This window comes from Mesoplodon mirus, assembly GCF_964341445.2.
Source record: "Mesoplodon mirus genome assembly, chromosome: 1".
NCBI classification, from domain to species: Eukaryota; Metazoa; Chordata; class Mammalia; order Artiodactyla; family Ziphiidae; genus Mesoplodon; species Mesoplodon mirus.
The window spans coordinates 224,924,105-224,943,666 of NC_138976.1; the positions used below are offsets into that span (position 1 = coordinate 224,924,105).

General features: G+C 39.8%; 1 protein-coding gene across 2 annotated transcripts in view; it reads right to left on the reverse strand.

The window, feature by feature from the left end:
* The window catches only part of XKR6 (XK related 6), a gene marked incomplete at its 3' end in the record, with an annotated part of 278,166 nt that extends 262,132 nt beyond the window's left edge, over positions 1 to 16,034 (reverse strand). The window contains exon 1 of one of the 2 annotated variants that reach the window (XR_014293745.1): positions 15,290 to 15,376. Coding sequence is in view for 1 of the 2 variants with exons in the window: in XM_082617496.1 (XP_082473622.1) it covers positions 15,290 to 16,023 (734 nt within the window). Of the gene's footprint in view, positions 1 to 15,289 lie in introns of both variants that reach the window. The other variant, XM_082617496.1, reaches the window with a different exon arrangement.
* Positions 16,035 to 19,562: the final 3,528 nt, after the last annotated feature.

A 19,562-nucleotide genomic window follows, 5' to 3' on the forward strand; every position in this document is an offset into this window, starting at 1 on the left:
TAAGGTGGGATTGTATTGCTATAAACTTCCCTCTTAGAACTGCTTTTGCTGCATCCCATAGGTTTTGGGTCGTCGTGTCTCCATTGTCATTTGTTTCTAGGTATTTTTTAATTTCCTCTTTGATTTCTTCAGTGATCACTTCGTTATTAAGTAGTGTATTGTTTAGCCTCCATGTGTTTGTATTTTTTACAGCTCTTTTCCTGTAATTGATATCTAGTCTCATAGCATTGTGGTCGGAAAAGATACTTGATACAATTTCAATTTTCTTAAATTTACCAAGGCTTGATTTGTGACCCAAGATATGATCATCTTTTTTTTTTTTAATTGAAGTATAGTTGATTTACAATATCATGCTAGTTTCAGATGTAGTTAGGCGCCATCTTAATTAGTGTGAAGTATTATTTGTTGGAATTTTTTTGTATTTTTTTATATAAATGATTTATCTTATTTTATATTTTTTGGCTGTTTTTGGTCTTCAGTGCTGCGCGCAGGCTTTCTCTTGTTGCGGAGAGCGGGGGGCTACTCTTTGTTGCGGTGTGCGGGCTTCTCATTGCAGTGGCTTCTCTTGTTGCAGAGCTTGGGCTCTAGGCAAGCAGGCTTCAGTAGCTGTGGCTCATGGGCTCTAGAGCACAGGCTCAGTAATTGTGTCACATGGGCTTAGTTGCTCCGTGGCACGTGGGATCTTCCCAGACCAGGGATCAAACCCGTGTCCCCTGCATTGGCAGCTGGATTCTTAACCACTGTGCCACCAGGGAAGTCCCTGTTGGACTTTTTAAACACTATTATTTAAGATTGTATCTATGTCAACCAAGAGTAACTATCGTGAAGTATAGCAATTCATTTTTCCTTTGGTCTTGAGAAGTCCTACAATCTGTATTGATTAATATTACTACGATGTCACTAAGTAAGATTGTGGAGCATTCACCCAAGTGGGCTTATGAATTGAAAACTGAAAAGGCTTATGAATAAGTTTCTAAACACAGTGTAAGCATTTTAACATCTGCAGCAGTATTACATTCTGGAATCCCTGGACGTAACAGTAATTATTTTGATCAAGCTCAGACAGGGTCACCCAGTGGCTTCTTCACATTGGGGAGTCACGTCTGCTTGTAGTCTGGGCAATGTTGTCTGGATACAACAGATGCAATATTGGGAGTCAAAGACTAAGCCAGCACCAGATAATATAAGTAAACACACTAAAAGTATTAAAATTATATTAATAAGATCAACCAGGCAAAAAATTTTATCTCAAGTAGTGTGTATTTGACCTGTAACACCATACAGCTCCTATTGAAGGTTTCAGTGTCTGATTTTTATTCTAATTATAATTTGCTGTTTTATCTCTCAAGCACAATAGTCTGAGAAGATATTAATTATGTATTAGCCATACAGGTCACAGATTTTGGCTTTGTAAGAAAAAAAAAAGGATCCTCATCTAGACCCTGGTACAGTCTCAACTGGTGGTAATATTATGTAGAGAAACTTTAATTATTAAATAGCCTCCAAATAAATACGTATATTTATTATTTTAATGCTTTAGTAACCTACTTTTTAAAAGCCAATTAAGAATACCAGAAAATATAACTTAAGTCATATTTGGAATTAACAGAACAAGCATCTTAAAACAGTTGACCATTAAACCTTCACTACTAGACTAACAGGTCTCTATTTTTTAATATTTTATGATTTCTAGAAGAACTTATAAAACATATCGACGTGTTTTGATGCAAACATTTTAGTTTCAGTTTTACTTTAAATCATATTTAGATGCTTTAACACCTTTACAAGGAATTTTTAGATAATTTTAATCCATTCCCAGTGATTATTAACACACAAAACAAATAGAATCCAATCAGTTTTACTAACAAAGTTTTAGTGTAAATCTCCAAATTTAGGTATGAATTTTGCACACGTATTCATTTGGTGGCCTGTACAATTAAAAGACAAAAAACAAGGAGTGATTTTTGGGGGCAGTTATTTGGGGAATAGAAGCCAGCAAGTTCCCTAAGTATGGGACACAGTTTTGTTAAAGTTACAACCTCTGTGAGCACACGTCAAGATCCCAAACTGTCCTAAACCAGATGATCTATTTCTTTTAAGACTTGAAACACTGACAAGGCTACAGTACTTTTTCTTTAGTCTATGAAGGCCATTTTTACCTCAATGAAATTTCATCTGAAGAAAAATTATTCAAAACTCTAGTTGTACCATTTCATTATATTTTAATTTAGTATACTTAGCACAGATCACACTTAAAATTATTAAACGTAGTTGTTACTTTTAAAAGCTAATTTAAATAGAGTTACTTGTTTTACCTGACCAGTTAAAATAGGGTTGACCTGTGTTTGTAGGACACTCAGGCTAAGAACAGTTTTGACATTTTTAAGAGTAAAATAAATGGCTAGTGGGAAGCTGCTGCATAGCACAGGGAGATCAGCTCGAAGCTTTGTGACGACCTAGAGGGGTGGGATAGGGAGGGTGGGAGGGAGGCTCAAGAGGGAGGAGATATGGGGATATATGTATACATATAAGCTGATTCACTTTGTTGTACAGCAGAAACTAACACAACACTGTAAAGCAATTATACTCCAATAAAGATTTTTTAAAAAAGTAAAATGAGACATCTGACATGGCTAGCAAATCCTAAAATATTACATTAAAATATAAATCGAAGTTTTAAAAGGAATTGTCTCTTTTATGCTCCAATCAATAGCAATTTACATTATACGCATACACACACACCCTCCCTCCTTTAATCTAATCCGGAGAATACCTGATCTAAGTAGAGATTTGTTTCTTCCTCAGTCTCTAGTCAACAAAACACAAGCTCCCTCTTCTGTAGTACAAAGCTGTTCCGTGGGCAGGACTACATTCCCCGGCTTCCCTTTATATGGGCGTAGTCACAGGGCTGTTCTCCCTGTGGGATGATAGCACCAGTGATGTGAGTCACTTCAAGCCAAGGCTTTTAAGAAGCAGTTGTGCTTTCTCCATATTCTCTTTCCTTTCTCTGGCTGAATGCTGAGGGCGCTGAGTCCCTAAAGGATGCTAAAGCCATGATCAGCCAGGACCACCGACAGAAGACAATACACCTCTGTGTTAAGCCACTGAAATGTTTGTTATTACAGTTAGAGAAGAAAAACACTGTAATACTCAACATACACATTGTATATTTGCTGCCTTTCACATTTAACTAACTTGGACTTAATGTGGACATTTTCCCAATCCTAAAACAAAACAAAACAACCCTATGAAAACAGACTGTTTATACTGCTGAAAGCCGTCTGTTTGTTCTACCCATCAGTTTTTTCCTTGACAACTGGCTACTGTTGCTCTTTTTTCCATTTACTGTACACTCAGATGAATTTTAATTGAAAGCCTCACTATAACTACATTTCAAATGAGCCGAAATTTCAAGCCATTCCTGCTCCATATATGTAGTTCAAGGGCTGATGTGGCATTGAGACATTAGCTCATTCCATCCAATGACTATGTTACAGAAGCAGAAATTTAAAAGTGGATTGAAATAGCCCCTCTTCACTTCTTTATTGTATATAAAGGCCAACAAAGCATGAGAAGAATAACTTTCACTTAACCTTGAAATGCTGTACTATCTCCACAACTAGAACTTCGCAGAACAACAGAACCTTGACAACTCCAAGAGCTGCATCTTGACACCATCACAGATCCAAAAACATGTCAGTTATGCCACAATGCACGCTCTTGTAACATGGATTGTTTCACACGACTGGCAAAATGAGAACGACAATAGTATAATGGGGAAATAGTTCTGGTTTGTAAGTGATCCTTCCCAGCATGTTAATGTTTTGAAGCTATCAAGGGCAAGGTTTTTCACAAATAATAAAGACTTAGGAAAAAACAAGAATAAGAAAACCGGTGAGAATCTTACCAAAATACCTTCCTTTGGTACAAGCAGGGGCGGCTGGTTTAGTGTCTTCCATATTCCTTATGCTTTCCTCTACCTAGTGATGCTGTGGGCACACATGAAGGCTAAACCCTGGACCAGAGCTTTAATTTTGGTGAAAATGGCCTCCAGTAGAAGCTAATACTTACAAGAATCTACATATCAAAAAAGTAAAAACATGTCCCAGGATAAAATAAGGCCTTGAACCATCTAGATATGAAGCTGAGTGCAAATGTCCCCGATACTACGGTGTTAATATTTTTATTTGGATTGTCATTGTTTTGTTAGTGTTCTGGTTACAAAGTCACATGGTTTTAAGTAGTCTAGCCTTAATCCTATTTTTCCCACAGCCCTGTTTTTATTGTGTGATTTTACAGAATGAGAGGGTTTTCAGGAATATCACATTATGGTAGATATGATTATACCACGAATTGAGAGAGTGAACTACAGATGCCAAACAAATAGAATGACACATTCCAATCTCACAGGGTCCTATTCAAAATCTTGTAACATGCCTGACAAATACCATCTCATTTAATCCTAGACTACATCTTGAAAACTACCTAAAGATTATGTGGTCCCTATCAAATAGTGGAAACCACAAATACGGTCCACAAATGCTATAAACATGTTGTAATTCTCTATTTTTCCAAATTTACAACGTAATTGCTTTTAACTTCAGCTTCGTTTTGATAACTTTTGTTTAATTTGTGAACAGAGTAAAAAGTCCTTCATGTAGCTTCTCTTTTCTTCCAATCCCAAAACGCGCCATCACGCACTAGGTCTAAGCAAAGCCATTTGAGATTGCTTAAATTTTGAATACATAATTCCTCTATCGGAATGCATATCTTCTCCTTCAGAGACAGCTTTAATGAAAACTGCCTTACAGAAGGCAAAATGGCAGCATCCTAAACATACAGGGCTATTTATAACTACTATTATAACAGGGCTATTTATAACTACTATTTAGTTTACTACTCAAAAGCTGCATTCCTTATAACCAAGCAAAATGACAGATATGGAGTTCTGTTCATTTTTATCCAGAATCACAGAGGATCCAACCCAGTGTACAGTGTGCCTGCCCATACATCCTGTGTCCCTCTCTGCCAGCTGTTATCTCTCCTAGAAGTTCTGACCTTGAGCTTCCGAGTTACAAGGAGCCTGGGTTTTCTCACCACTGCCACAGTACATTCCTAGATGGAGCTCAAAGGATGTTATTTTGGTGTGTGTAGATTTTAGGGGTCCCTGTTGATCCACTGTACTAAATATCTTACAGCAGGGAAGAGTAAAGCCTGTAAAACCCCTTCCCAACCCCTCCCCTAGCTACTCCTCCCCGTGAATCCATCAAGCAAAACGTAGTTAGGTCATTTTTCTTCTCTGCTTCCTTCATTCCTGTCTCTAATGACACCTATTTAATACCTATTAGGACACTTCTCCCCTGTCATTCACCAGTTTGTTCTTAGGAATCCTATCCTTGGCACCAATTTTAACAAATATAACATTTCTGAAAATTTGAGACATGAAATTCACTCTGAACGGAATATCAACTTTCCCAACATAATGAAATGCCTCTAACCTGGCACTTTTAGAGCACCAACAGTGATCGTTTGTGTTAATAATGACCTTGAGGTACTTTAAACTTCCAAAGAAGCTTCTGAATCAAAAGAATATTCAATTATATGCTGTACAGTTTTAATGTAAAATGCCTTTACATCATTCTAAACCTTAAGTATAACCCATATGCCACAGTATATGGCAAATATAGCTACCATTTGATTAATACACACTTTCACCAACCATTCCAGCTAAGAGTAAGGTCCAATCAGAGACTGTTTAAATACTGGTGTTCCATTAACATCATCATCAGAGCTTCCTTTATCCATTCCACCCCTCTATATCTGATACGCCTAGTGCTCAAGTTCACACACACACAAAATATTCCCAAGTGATTCCAATATAAACTCCTTCTCCCTGAGAACTACCACTGTAAATATTGGTAGAAATCAGCCTATAGAAATGTGGTTCTCTTCCCTGTCTGTGCACTGCTTGGGAATCTTTCTGAAAACACAGGCTTTTAAAAATAGGTTCTAAGGCCCATCCCAGACCTACTGGATCATAATCTCTTATGGTAGAACCCAAATATCTGACTCCCCAGGTGACCCCAAAGCACAGTCAAGTTTGAAAACAACTGCTTTATAACCTTAAGGAAAGAGCTACTACTCTTGGTATTTCCAACAGGTAAACAGAGAATCAACATATGGGTGCATCTTGTCTGCCAGAGTCTAATACACTAGAGCTGAAACCAGAGGTCTCAAAGGACCTCAGCGTGTACATCAAGAGGCCCCAGTGGTTCAAGAATATCATTCCTCCACTTTCAATAAGCCAAGACACGGAAGTCCCAGAGTAAAGCAAAGTAATTAGTGAGAAGAGGCTCCGGATCCTTACAAGAGATATAGAAAACTGCATATATTTTGCCGTCAGTGAGATCTGGCTTCAAAACTTTCCTCCACCAGTTACCAGTGACTTATCAGATTACTTAACCTCTCTAAACCCATTTCTTCATCTGAAAATGGGCACAAAAAAAACTTACAAAAATTTAAACGAGACATTTGTAAAAAAAAAGAATTTCTAATATAGTTTCCTTTCCACCTTAGTAATTTCTATGCATCCTCCACTCTCCTTTGAGTCGTACACCCTAACCTGTTATATTAGCCCTTATATCAGGTTATTGCTGTTACATACAGAGAACACATGAGACATACTTCAAATTTGTTCCTCCAACACTAACATGAAGTTTAAACTCTGTCTACTGACAACCAGCTGAAAACCCACCAGTGTCTAGATTCATAGTAACTTCTTCAGGACAGAATTTTTTTTTCTTTAACTCTCAGTTCCTGATTCCAGTACAGCAATGGCTCTCCAACTTTAGAGACCTGAGAATGACTAGGGAGCTTGTTTAAAACACAAATCCCACCTCCCACCAGCAATTCATAATTGATTCAGGCAAGGATTCTCAATGGCCACTGAAACTACTAGGTAAAAGGTTGTCAGGAAATAGGCCTTGACACCTTGCCAAAAGTCTTACTCCACAAGTTACTTACTGACTGCAAAGGGGAAAATGTACCTTTATACAGAAGAATCTGGCAGTCAGAACCCTAACCAAGAGATAAAACTTAGCATCACGAACAGTGAGATGAATCAGGTTATAATGTGATATGATGCAAATATGAAGTGGAAAGCAGGACTTCTGACAACAGTATGTAGTCTGAATATAATCAAGCCCCTAGAAGCACCTTCAAGTTTACCCGGAATACAGAGGGCAGATGAAACTTGGAGGAAACAATCAGGCAATCCAAAATATGGAACATACAAGAGAAGTGGCCCAGACTCTGCAAAAGTTAACATCACGAAGAAAAGAAAAATTTAAGAATTGTTCTAGCGTTAAAGAAACATAAAAGCAATGCTGATTAAGAAATTTTGATTAATCCGTGTTAGGAGGGAGAAAACCTATAAAAGATATTGTTGGCGACAAATAAGCAAATCTGAACGTGAAACAACTATTAGATGATTTTCTTGAATTATGGAATAATTATGGGATTACCATTAATTTTCTAAGATGGGATAATAGTATTATAGCTATGTAGAATTAGTCTAATTATTTAGTATTTGAGGCAAAGTATGGAGAGGTGCAACCTCATGATACATGTTAAACACACATAAAGCTATCTATGTTAATTACAGAATCCAGGTAGTTGGTAACAGGTGTTCAATATACTCCTCTATTTCCCTGTATGCTTAAAAGTTTCCATTATAAAGACAGCAAAAATACACATTCCCTGGTCCAACTCCCTGAGGTTCTGATTCTTTAAGCCCATAGTAGACTCACAAATCTGCATTCTAACAAGCCCCAGGCCTATCCTAATATGAGAGGTTCTCTGACCACTCTAAGAAACACAGCCAAAGAGAGAAAGCAGAAAGCGCCTGCTGTCTGGAAGGGCCTGGGTTCCTAATTTCCTGCCGGCTCTATTTTATCACCAGGCTTTCCAAGCCAAGAATTTGGTGTCTTCCTCACCTCCGCCATCTTTCTTCATGTGTACAATATGTTTAAGAGAGAATGAAGAAGCGGACACAACGGTAAAAGAGAAACTTTCTACTTCATGTACTTATGATTCTTTGAGAGCATCTGGCCAGGGTAAACAATAACTATCAACTCTTCCTCCCTTCCCAGGGTGCTGTGAAGAAAACTGATATGTTTACCTTTCTGTGAACTGAATATTCAAATTTCTTCCTAGAAATGATTTGATGGACATATAATCCATGCTCTGTATATTAATGACCAATATAAAACAGAAATAGCTTTCTCACAATTAAAAAGACCAAAATATTGCATACAAAACAAAAGTTATTTTTAAAACCACTTGCTTGATATTTCAGGATAAAAGCAATATACACGTAAAGATACTTTTTGTTAACAATATGCAAAATACCTTAGGATACTGTCATTTGTTTTAAAGTATATTAAAATATAGTAATGCAATATACCAAGATCTACCCACATTAGACATACAGAAAAATCTAAAGCTGAATTTTATGTACAAATGTGTTCTTGTCATAATAATATACACTGAATCCTTCAAGCAAATCACGTCTTTTCCCCAAATTCAACTTAAACCAAAAAAGTACCTATACCTTAATCTAATAAAATACAAAACACAAAAAAAAGCTCACTTAGAATCATTTCCTAAAACAGCTCACAACTGACAAGAAAGCTATTAAAAAAAAATTTTACAAACATTAACTTTTCAAAGTTAGAGAATACATATCAAACGATACATTGCAGTAGATTTTGAGGTTCCTCCCCAATTAGAAATTAATCTAGGTAAACGACTCAGAAAAACCTCCAAAATATATGTTAGATATATGCCTTGCTTTAGCTTAACCTAACAGTAAAAAATTTTAAACACAGGATTATAAAAGGACACCTTAACGTAATTTTAGCTGAAATTGCAAGTTCCCAAAAGTAGCTAATAAACCAGGATACCAAGTTTCCCAGAAAGTCTTATCTGCTATAAATTTTGACATTAGGTAGCAATATATACATAATGCCTCTATAGGTAGCAAAGTGATTACACGTGATGAAACAATTTTAAATTAGTAAGTCAAACTAATACATGATAGGACTTCAAAGCAGTTCCTGAGAAATCCACATTTTTAAATATTTTAATTGTTCAAACTAGAGTCTGAAATTCCTCGTTTAAAACTTCGGGGTGCTAATACCTATAGCATAACAGACTTTCTAAAGTTGAGGGACCTGAAAGATCAATCAGTTTCACTCCTTATTTGATAAACATGAGAAAATGGAGGCCAGAGGTTTGTTTGAACTTGCAGATGAACCTGATTTCTTAACTCCCATGTTCCCTTTATACTATTGTTGTGTCCTGTGGTGTTCTTCTTTGTTTTTGTTTTGTTTTGTTTTGTTTTTGAGTATCTCCAGTCGTGGTAAATAGTGGATTGTCTTTCGGCAAAAAAACAAAAGTCAGTGAACTTTTTAAACGAGGCTGTAGTTTCATGATTTAAAAAAATTAATTCTTTGAAATTCACAATGTCTGACTGGGAACTAGGTAAACAGAGTATCACAAGGAGTAAAGTTTTAACCACAATCTTGTTTGCAGAAAGCACACTGTAAATCAAACCAACCCATGATGAAAATAGCAACAATTGAGACAGTTTCTTTCTTTTTGCATCCCACCTAATCTTTCCAACTCTCCAGAATTTATCCATTACATAATGCTTACTAATTGGCCTTAGGAGCAAAGCAAATGATGTTAAAAGACAGAAATGAACTGTTCATGATTTCTGACATGTGCCTACTAGGTTTCCGGAATGCTAGCCTTCTGCAATACAAATTTGGTGTTTCGTTTCTAGATCATTCTGGAAATACCATCCTTCAGCACTGTTTGCAATTTTACTCAAAGTGTGCCATTTTTCATCACCTTCCCTTGAAAATTCACCATAGATGTCGAGTTTTTACTGTTTCTGTTCACTCAAAAATGAGAAATGATCTTCAGAGATGCTTTCTTCATTATCGCTCTCCTTTAGGTAATAGCTTGTTGTCTACATATAACTCTTCTACCCTCACAACTCATCATGTATTTCCACGATTTTTCAGGTAGGGGGAGGAGGAAGGGAGTAACTAAATGAGACTTTATGTTGTTAAATTTATCCCTTTTCTCCTTGATGGTATCAAAGCATCTTGCCCATTTCACGATTATAAAATTATTATACTACATTTTCTTCTAGTGTTTTTACCATTTAATGTTTCATGTTTACACTTTTAATTCTTTTAGAATTTTTGTTTATGTAAGGTAGAGAGCTATTTTCCCCCAATTGTGTAGTCAATTGTCTCAATGTCATTTGATAAATAATCTTTTTTTCCTTCACTGATTAGGAATGCCACCTTTACTATCTACTGAATTCCCACAAACCTGTCAATGTCTCTCTTTACTCTGCTTCAACACCTACTTGCTTAATTCCTCTGCCAGTGGCACATTGATCTAATTACTACACTATAGCACATTCACTTCTTGACAGAGGAACATGTTCCCAACATTTTTCTTTTGAATTTTGAAAGGTTTTTTTGACTACTCAAACACATTACTTTTCTCCAATCAATGTTCCTCAAGTTTCCCCTCAAAAAAATCCCAGAGTTTCTTTTGAACCAGAATTCCATTAAACATATGGACCAAAATGGGGGAAAAAAAAAGATGTTTACAATATAGAGATTCTCATCCAGTAATAAGCCGATACCATATAAAGTCTCCTACACACACGGACACACACACACAAATACACATATACAATCTTTTATCATGACTAGGACTGGTATTCTGGCCCCACGAGTGAATTTCCTTATTTGAAAGGTAACATTTCCATTCCTAAATCACAACATCTTAGAGCTAGAGGAACATTACAGATCACTTAGTCCAACATCTCTTGTAATCGTGTTGTTTACCTCAAGCCTACTTAAGAGAATCATTTCAAAATTAATTTCCCTTTTACATGCAACACAATCATAAACCTGCTGTTTGAATCACATAAAAGGCAGAGAAGTGAGCTACATTTATTGAAGAACGCTTTGAATTTAGGAATCCTTTTAGAAGAAGATCCATACTTAGGCTCAAAGAAAAAAACACTGAGTACTGTAAGTGCATACACTTGACAGTCCCAAGTACTGTATTTAGACAATCATGTTTCCAAGGTAAAGTCATTTTGTTATGGTGTTGTCCAGGAACCAAGCTCCACAATACCAAAGCATTCCATTCCTAACTGTTCCATCCTATTTATTAAGAACACAAACCCAATAACAATCTCGAAATGGAATAAGCCTGAAACCCAATTCTAAAAGTGCTTCTCAAGCCTGGCTGCCCATCTGATCACCTGTGGAGCTTCTAAAAATAAGACTGCTTGGGTCCCACCTTGGAATTCTTCCTCAGCAGGTCCAGCAATGCTCAGGCATTTTTTAAGCTGCAGTAGGTTCTATTCTCAGCCAGAGTTAAGAACCGCTATTCTAAAATATTCAATAAGGACAAAGCCCCATAATTTTCCAAGTATCCCTACACTGAGGGAGGATGGGGGGGAGATAAGTTAAAAAAGCATCTTCACCAGCCCAGCAACATTTGCTGCTGATTAGAAAGAGCTGTGTCCCTATATTACATCAAAGTCTTGAAATGGAAAAAAAATGCTAAAACAAAGCTTTAGATTGTTTGCAGGCTGATGACCCCATTACGGCAGGTGAAACACCGCTTCCTTCCTCTCACTTGAAGGCAACCCTCTCCATCGCCTCATCTCCCAAGATAAAGAACAGCTGACGTTCACTTTAAAAATGGCAGATAAAATTCAGATTTTAATCTTAATTAAAATTTTTTAATCTTTAAAACATACCCATAAAAACAAATACATAAAAAGGGAGATTAATGATTCGGCTGCAACGTCATGACATTACATGAAATTCTAGTCAAAGAACTAGCTTCTTGACTGCAGTGAACTGCCAACACACTAAGCACCCCCTAAAAGTAGCACAGAAGCAAAGAAAAGCCGATACACTGAAGGAAAAAATTTACACACAAAAATGCAATATGCAAACCTGCTTCTAAGCTCTAACCCCTCCAAGGAAACGATCTCACTTTCTAATAACAACTCATTGTACTAAACTGAAGCCTGGTGAGACCCCTATTCCTGGTATGGGTGACTCACAGACCCGCTATCCCTGGGAAAAGCACCTGAAAAACAGAGCACATAAAGGGAGACGGTAAGTTCCACGTTAAGTAATTAATCAGGGAAGGTAAAGCATGCATTCAACAGACCTTAATCACACAGCAGCGCTCTGCAAAACAAGGTTCATGAAACCAAATCATCCGACAGGCAACTATTCTTCCATGCTCCAATTCTGGCCCAGCCAAAAATATTTTCTTACATTCTGTGAAGTCATTTGGTGAAAGAGATGTCAAGTATTTTCCATCTTGATAGGAAAGGCAACATGCATAGAAATTTACCACCTTAAGGTCAAGGGAAACTAATTTTTCTTAAATAAGCACTGTGCTTTTTGTTCACGCGAGTCAAATACTTTTACATTTAAAAAAAAAAGCCTATGAAGAGATACGCTTCGTGGTTTAATGCAATCAGTTTTGACAACATACTTCACCAATATCTTTTCTTAGAAATGTGGCCCAAATCAAATTCTTAGACCTTAACCTTTATGTCACATGACCACATGAAATAAAATTTCAGTAGCAAATATGATTAAGGGAACAAACTGTAACCCCAAAAGATGTGCAGAAAAAACTGAGATGATGTATGTTTATACACACTGACAAGTTTGCCAAGAGATTAAAACAAGAAAAGAATAAATGCCTTTCTCCAAAGCTTTTACTTATGAATGATTTCCATGCAAGCCACATGCCTAGCCGGTACTAAAGAGCAGACTCTGCTCCTGGAGTATTTCAAGTAAAACAAGCTTACTGAAAAAAAATAAAATCCTTCCTCAGTAAATATTTCTTTCAAGTATAGTACGTTGGAATAAATAACTTAGATGAATTAGCATGTCTTTTAATACCTCAACTTCACAAAATATTTAGACATATATTCTAATCTTGAAAAAGGACCAAAAAATTTAGACATAGTAAAATCACAGGCATCTTTTCAAAAAAATTATATATATATATATATATATATATTTACCACTACAGACTCTGAAAGTTCAATAAAAATCTGGAAAAATAATACACTACCCTGTTTTAAACAATTATAAAAGCTAAATTCATATTTAAAATGTACTTTTCAGTTTGTCCACAACCGGAACTTCTACTACTTTACCAAATACAATTAAGGTTTAGGTCAATGGTGGGGGATTATTCTTCCTAAAACATCTGTGAAACAGGACTCCAACTTCAGTATGTCCGAAAACTTTACTGCTAATAAATATCTAGGATGGATTACATCAGAAACAATTCTCTCAGGAATTTTAACCTGACACCAAGGTTTTGATTGCCCACATCTCCACGTCTAACACGGAGAGATAGGTGACTTTCGGTACAAGCCTACTTATTAATTAGATGCTGTTAAATTTTACTACTATTTCAAAATCTCTCCCCATACTTTTTGTCCCTCTCCCCTTCATACCTTTGCATTTTACCAACCTGCAAGAAACCAAAAAAAGGTATCCCCCATGTTAAACACACTATCTTTGATTCAGTATGGATTAGGGAGTTTTTAGATTTAGATTTCAAATTCAAAACATATGTCAAAATTTTCCTTGGCCCCATATTAGGCTCGTAATCGCTAAAAGTTAATCAATCATCTTTGTTTCTATTTTATTCCCTCTCTTCTTATAAACCTATCAGCAGGAAATAAACTATCTGCAGACAATTAGAGCTAGGAAAAAAGGTTGCTTGGTTCAATCTAGGAACACCAGTAAACAACCCTGAGAGGACCAGGAAAATCAAGAACCACTCACATGTCCCCTATCCTGAATTTGCATGTAAATTCTGCAGGACAAAGTTCTTGCATGCTCTTGTGATTCGATTTAATTCAACCCCATGCTTTCTGAAATGTTTCTATTTAAAATTCTGAACAGAGACCCAGACAAACAATTCAAAACACGCTGAACTTTATTTCAGTTAACCTGAGTACATACCAGTAAAATGAAATTCTGAGCACCTAATATCTCCTACTAGGAATAGGTGCCTGAGCAGTGTAGGCAAAATGTCTTCTCACAGAAGCAACGTACCTGAGAAGCTCTGTATTTCTCTTCAGTAAGATTTTTTTTCTTGCAAACGCTCTCACCCACAACTCACTGTTTGCAGAATACACTCAAGCTGATTTAAGTTGGCGGGCACAGATTTACCAACGTTTTAATGGAATCATTTCCTTAGTTTAGCCAGTTAGGCTAATTTAAAAAAAAAAAAATCTGCAAGTGGTTTTTGAGGGATTCACCTGGCACATGGGAAATAAATTTACAAGGGAAAGAGCCCCAGGGCTAAGCTTGGGGCTTGTGTAAACACCAATCACCTGCGCACTGGCCTGGCTACCGAAAACAACGTCCCACCAGAAGAGATGTCCAGGTGGCTAAGTGATTTTCGGAGGTGAGAGTTAAAAACAAACGCTTACACCTATCACATATTATACAATTTTACCTGTCACTAAGAAAAGGGCACGTCTAGTCCAGCAAAAAAGTAATTTTTCCTTCAAGGAGAGCAGCGCTTTGGAGTCCTTTGCTGGGGATGGGGGTCGCAGGAAGGAGGGAGGGGGCGTGGAATAAAGGAGCACTGAAAGGAGAGGCAGCCAGGGGGGTTGCACAGAGCCCCACACAGGCCACTGCGGAGAGAAGACGGGGAAAGAGGGGAAGGTGTCTCACCGGGGCACAAAACCGAGTGCAAAACCGGCTGGAAGAAGGAAGGTTCCCCCAGGAGGCGAGCTAGGGTGCAGATAAAAAGCGCCAGCGCCTGGTTACCTTGGGATACAGGGGCAAGGGACCACGGGAACATAGAGATCTAGAGAGACAGAGGGGAGGGAGGATGAGGCAGGGTCTCCGCTAAGTGCGAACCAGGGATGAAGACATACAGCGGGACTTGGGCCTCCCCGGGCCAAAAGGCGTGGCCAGGGATCCAGACCGCACGATGGTCTTTTTGAGACGCCAGGGGAAGTGCGTGGCAAAGCCCTCCTTCAAGACCCCGTGCCAGGCCTGTCCGAGGGGCCCACCTGCGGGGCCCCTCGAGGGCGGAGCGCACTCCGGAGGGCTCCGGCCTCGCCCGCGGGGCCCTCTGCAGGGCCAGGCCCCCGCCCCCGCCCCCACCCCCGCAGTGCTCTTACCTCCACACCTGCCCCATCTGCAGCAGGTGGATGACCGTCTGCCAGATCCACACGGAGAGGCGGCAGAGGCGCTGCGCCCCCGGCGTGGCCGGGACCCCCGCGCCATGGCCGTAGACGGCCCCCATCATGGGGGGGCCCCGGCTGCTGAGCCCCTCCACGGCGCCCAGCCCGCCGCCCGTGTAGTCCTGCACGAACCAGCGGAAGCTCAGGCTCTGCACCAACAGGGACGGCACCAGCACGAAGAAGAGGGTCAGCCCGAAGTAGCCGTAGTCCCCCTTGCGGTAGTAGTCGAGGGCAAGCCACAGGTCGGTGCCCACGTCCCCGAAGAAGACTAGCAGCGCCAGCACGATCCACAGGCAGTCGAGCCACGGCCGCTCCACCTGCGGCGGCTGCGGCCGCTCGGCCGAGGGCGTCGGGGGGTGGCGGCCGGCGGCCGCGGGCGGCTGCAGCGGCTGGTCCCCCCCGTCGGCGGCGGCGGCGCTGCGGCGCGGCGTCTTGCCCAGGAGGGAGCGCAGGCAGGCGGAGCGGCAGCCCCAGTAGCACGAGGACGTGTTGCAGCAGTGGCAGATGTGCAGCGCGCTGCTCTCGCCGGGCTCGCCGCCGTCGCCGCCGCCGCCGCAGCCGCCTCCCCCGGGCTCCCCGTCCTCCTCGCCGCCGCTGCCCACCGCCTCGTCCAGGTTGTGCAGCTGGGCGAAGCCCACCCCCACGCCACCGCCATCGGATTTCGCCGCCATCTTGACTCTCTTCCCAGCTCCGGAGGTTGGGGGGGGAGGGACGGGTGGGGGGGGGAGAAGGCAGGGAAAGGGGGGGGAAACGAATGGAGAGGAAGGGGGGCGGGGAGGAAGCGGGGGAGCAAACGAACGAGGGGGGAGTGGGCCAGGGAACCCCCTCCGCTTCCGGGTAGTTGGCGTCACTTCCGGGCGAGCCCCCCAATCGCACGGCGCCCGCAGCTCCCCAGCCCTACCCTCCCGGCCAAGATGGCCGCCCTCCTGTGCCTCAGCTGCTGGGCGGGGGACCGGGGGGTTCACCCCGCCAGGGCTCCCCTTCCCCTCTTCCGTTGACCCCGAAACCCATCAGGTTGACCCCTCGGCGTTTCTGAATCCCGCTGGGCCGAGTGAGGCGGTCCAAAGTGATCCCTGGAGGGGGCAGTGCCAGACGTTTTGGGGTCCCCTTCCTCAGCGTCGCAGCTCACAGCTTTCCTCCTGGAGAAACGCCCCCTAACACCCTCCCGGCTGCTGGCGGAGGGGCGGGACCTGTGAGGGAAGGGGCGGAGCTAGTGCAAAGCAGGTGATTACGTGTCACTTCCGGTAGATAGGATGACCTCATTGTGTAGTTAGACGCCCCCCCCATCAAAATGGCTGTGTCTCACCTCTTTGGCTGTTTCTTTTCCTTTTTTGATTTTTTTTCTTTTAAATTTGTCTCCTTTTCTTATTTTGAGGGTCTTTAGAAATTGTGTAAGTCAGTTTAGATTCCCACACACAACTAACTGATTCTCACTTCTATTTAGGCAACTCCCTCCTTTTACCTCTGTTGATCCCCTGATTTTCTTGTCACTGATAACTTTACCATCTTTTGCAATAAAGTTTTCCCCATTCCCTTAAGAAAAGTGCAGGCAAAAATCCAGTGATAACCAGCCTGATTGGGTCTTGAAAATTACAGCGAAGACTGAATTGGCATATTGTGACCTTGAGTGTATTTTCTTCACCATTAAAATGTATTTCTACCAACTTTTTTTTAAGTATGCAGTTTTTCAATTCTGCATTTTCAATTTTCAATTCAATTCTGTGATCTTAAGTTGGAAAATTCAGAACTAGCCAGGGTTTAAGCTGTGTCAGTTACTTCTTCAAGCTTTTGGATGTGTGAAAATTGCCTTTTAGAATTTTTTTGGTGCTAAGGATCTATCAGTAAACATGGCTTTAAATAAGTGAAAATGTTATCATTGTGCTATATCATTAAAATAGGTGCAGGGTACACTACTTAACTAACAATTTACAAAAGTGAAGCAGCACTGAATGGATTTGAATTACAATGATCTTCTAGTGAAAGTATATTTGAAGCCAGATAGAGAAAGCTACATGGTCACAATTGATACTGATCAGGTGAATAGAACATTTTGGAGTTAAAAGAAAAAATTTTCTAACCCTGACTTTTCTCATTGACCTCTCTGGATTTTTGTGCTCATTTTTCTGATTCTGTCTACTTCTTCCTTCAGTAAAACCTTCTAATCATGCCAATAATTTTCCTTCAAATGGGACAAATTAGGTAATATTTGTATGGCATTGAGGTTTCAGGGAAGAAAGATGCCTTTGAAATGTTCAGTATCATTATTTTGAGATATATAATATTTAACACTATAGCTCCTAGTTAAATTTTGGGGGTGGCAGGGCAAGATGAGGATTCCATATTTTGGTACACAACTTTTCATGGGTATTTATGCCAAGCTAAAACCTGTAAAGACTTTTACAGAAAGTACTCAAAGAGAATTTTTACCTTTGCCATTTGAGGGGGGAGGGGGGTAAGAAATAATCCAAAATCTACTTTTGGAAACATGTCACATAAGGGTATCCTTTTACTTCACACTATAATTTAAGCCTCCTTGTTCCTATGGGCGTAAAACTTATAGCCAGCGGGTAAGGATTACTCTGCATTTAGATGAGATACTGCTTCTTTCTTTACTGAATTTGAGTTAATAACACCTTTAAAAGATGGCATAGTCCCAGTTCCACTAAAATAATAACATGAATAATGTGAACAAGATCGTTAACCTCTTTAAACCCCAGTTTCCTCCATTATATAAATGGGAATATAACAGTGGCTTCTTTGAAAAGTTGTTCGACAGGGCTTCCCTGGTGGCACAGTGGTTAAGAATCTGCCTGCCAATGCAGGGGACACGGGTTCGAGGCCTGGTCTGGGAAGATCCCACATGCCGCAGAGCAACTAAGCCTGTGCACCACGACTACTGAGCCTGCGCTCTCTAGAGCCTGTGAGCCACAACTCCTGAAGCCCGTGTGCCTAGAGCCCGTGCTCCGCAGCAAGAGAAGCCACCGCAGTGAGAAGCCTGCCATCACAACAGAGAGTAGCCCCTGCTCGCCGCAACTAGAGAAAGCCCGCTAGCAGCAACGAAGACCCAATGCAACCAAAAATAAATAAATAAAACAAATAAATTTATTTTTTAAAAAAGTTGTTGGACAGGTTAAAGATTATAGTCTATTCAAAGCTCTCAACACAATGCCTGATAGGTAGTAAGCACTGGATTAATGATAACTATTATTATTATTACTATTGCTATTATTGTTATTGCCATATTCACATATGCCAACATATAGTTACTTAAATTCTATCATCCAGTAGGTTTGGTATCTCTAATAAATGAAAGCCTTTTCAAATACTTCTAGGAAATAGATGCAATTAATTTGTTTTTAAATACATTTTCTCTATTTGAGCCTGTGAGCCTGTGAAATGAGATAAAAACGCAAGCAGCAATGACATATTTATGATTTTCTGTTTCTCTGTGCCCTGAAAGAACATAATCTACTAGTGAAATTAGCTAAGTAAATTACGGTCACTGTATAAGGTGGACCAATGAGGCTAAGTCAAAAGGGTTTATCACAATTGAAGTTTAAAGTAGATATATAAGATTCACAGACTGTCAAGTGATTTCAACTTTACATTTGCTGTTTCAACAATTTTACCATTCTGCCTTCTATGGAAGGGATACTTTGTAGAACTCAGGAGTTTCTAAAATTGAAATCAATGATGATAAACCTCTCATGAAGACTCACTGAAAGGTTAACATAAATTTGGACTGTGCTATGAATGGTACTTTTTGTTTTTAACCTAGAATTTTGGAGCAATTAGATGTCCAAGCCAGTCCAGCATTTAGCGCATTCCTGAACACATAGTGAGCACTCTATAAATATTGGTTAAATGAGTGAATTAATTACTTTTTCACATAACTGAAATTTACCCTTTGAAGTGGCTTTCATTGCATTACTTTACATTTTATGATGTAAATCTTCATAAACTCAATTGATATATTACAGAAATATCTCAATTCTTTAGTAAACTGGGGGTGGGGAAGGGAATAAAAGAAATGCATTACCCACTGGTCTGCTTTCTTACCAGCACACCAATTAACCCTTTCTTGATGATTTGCCCTTAAGGTAGCCTTATGCTAAGAGGCTCTGGCTGTCTATGGGCCTGCTAAAGAGGCACCCAGGCCTACTGGTCACTTTTGCTGTTATTGTTGTTTCTAAATAACAATTTTTTTAAG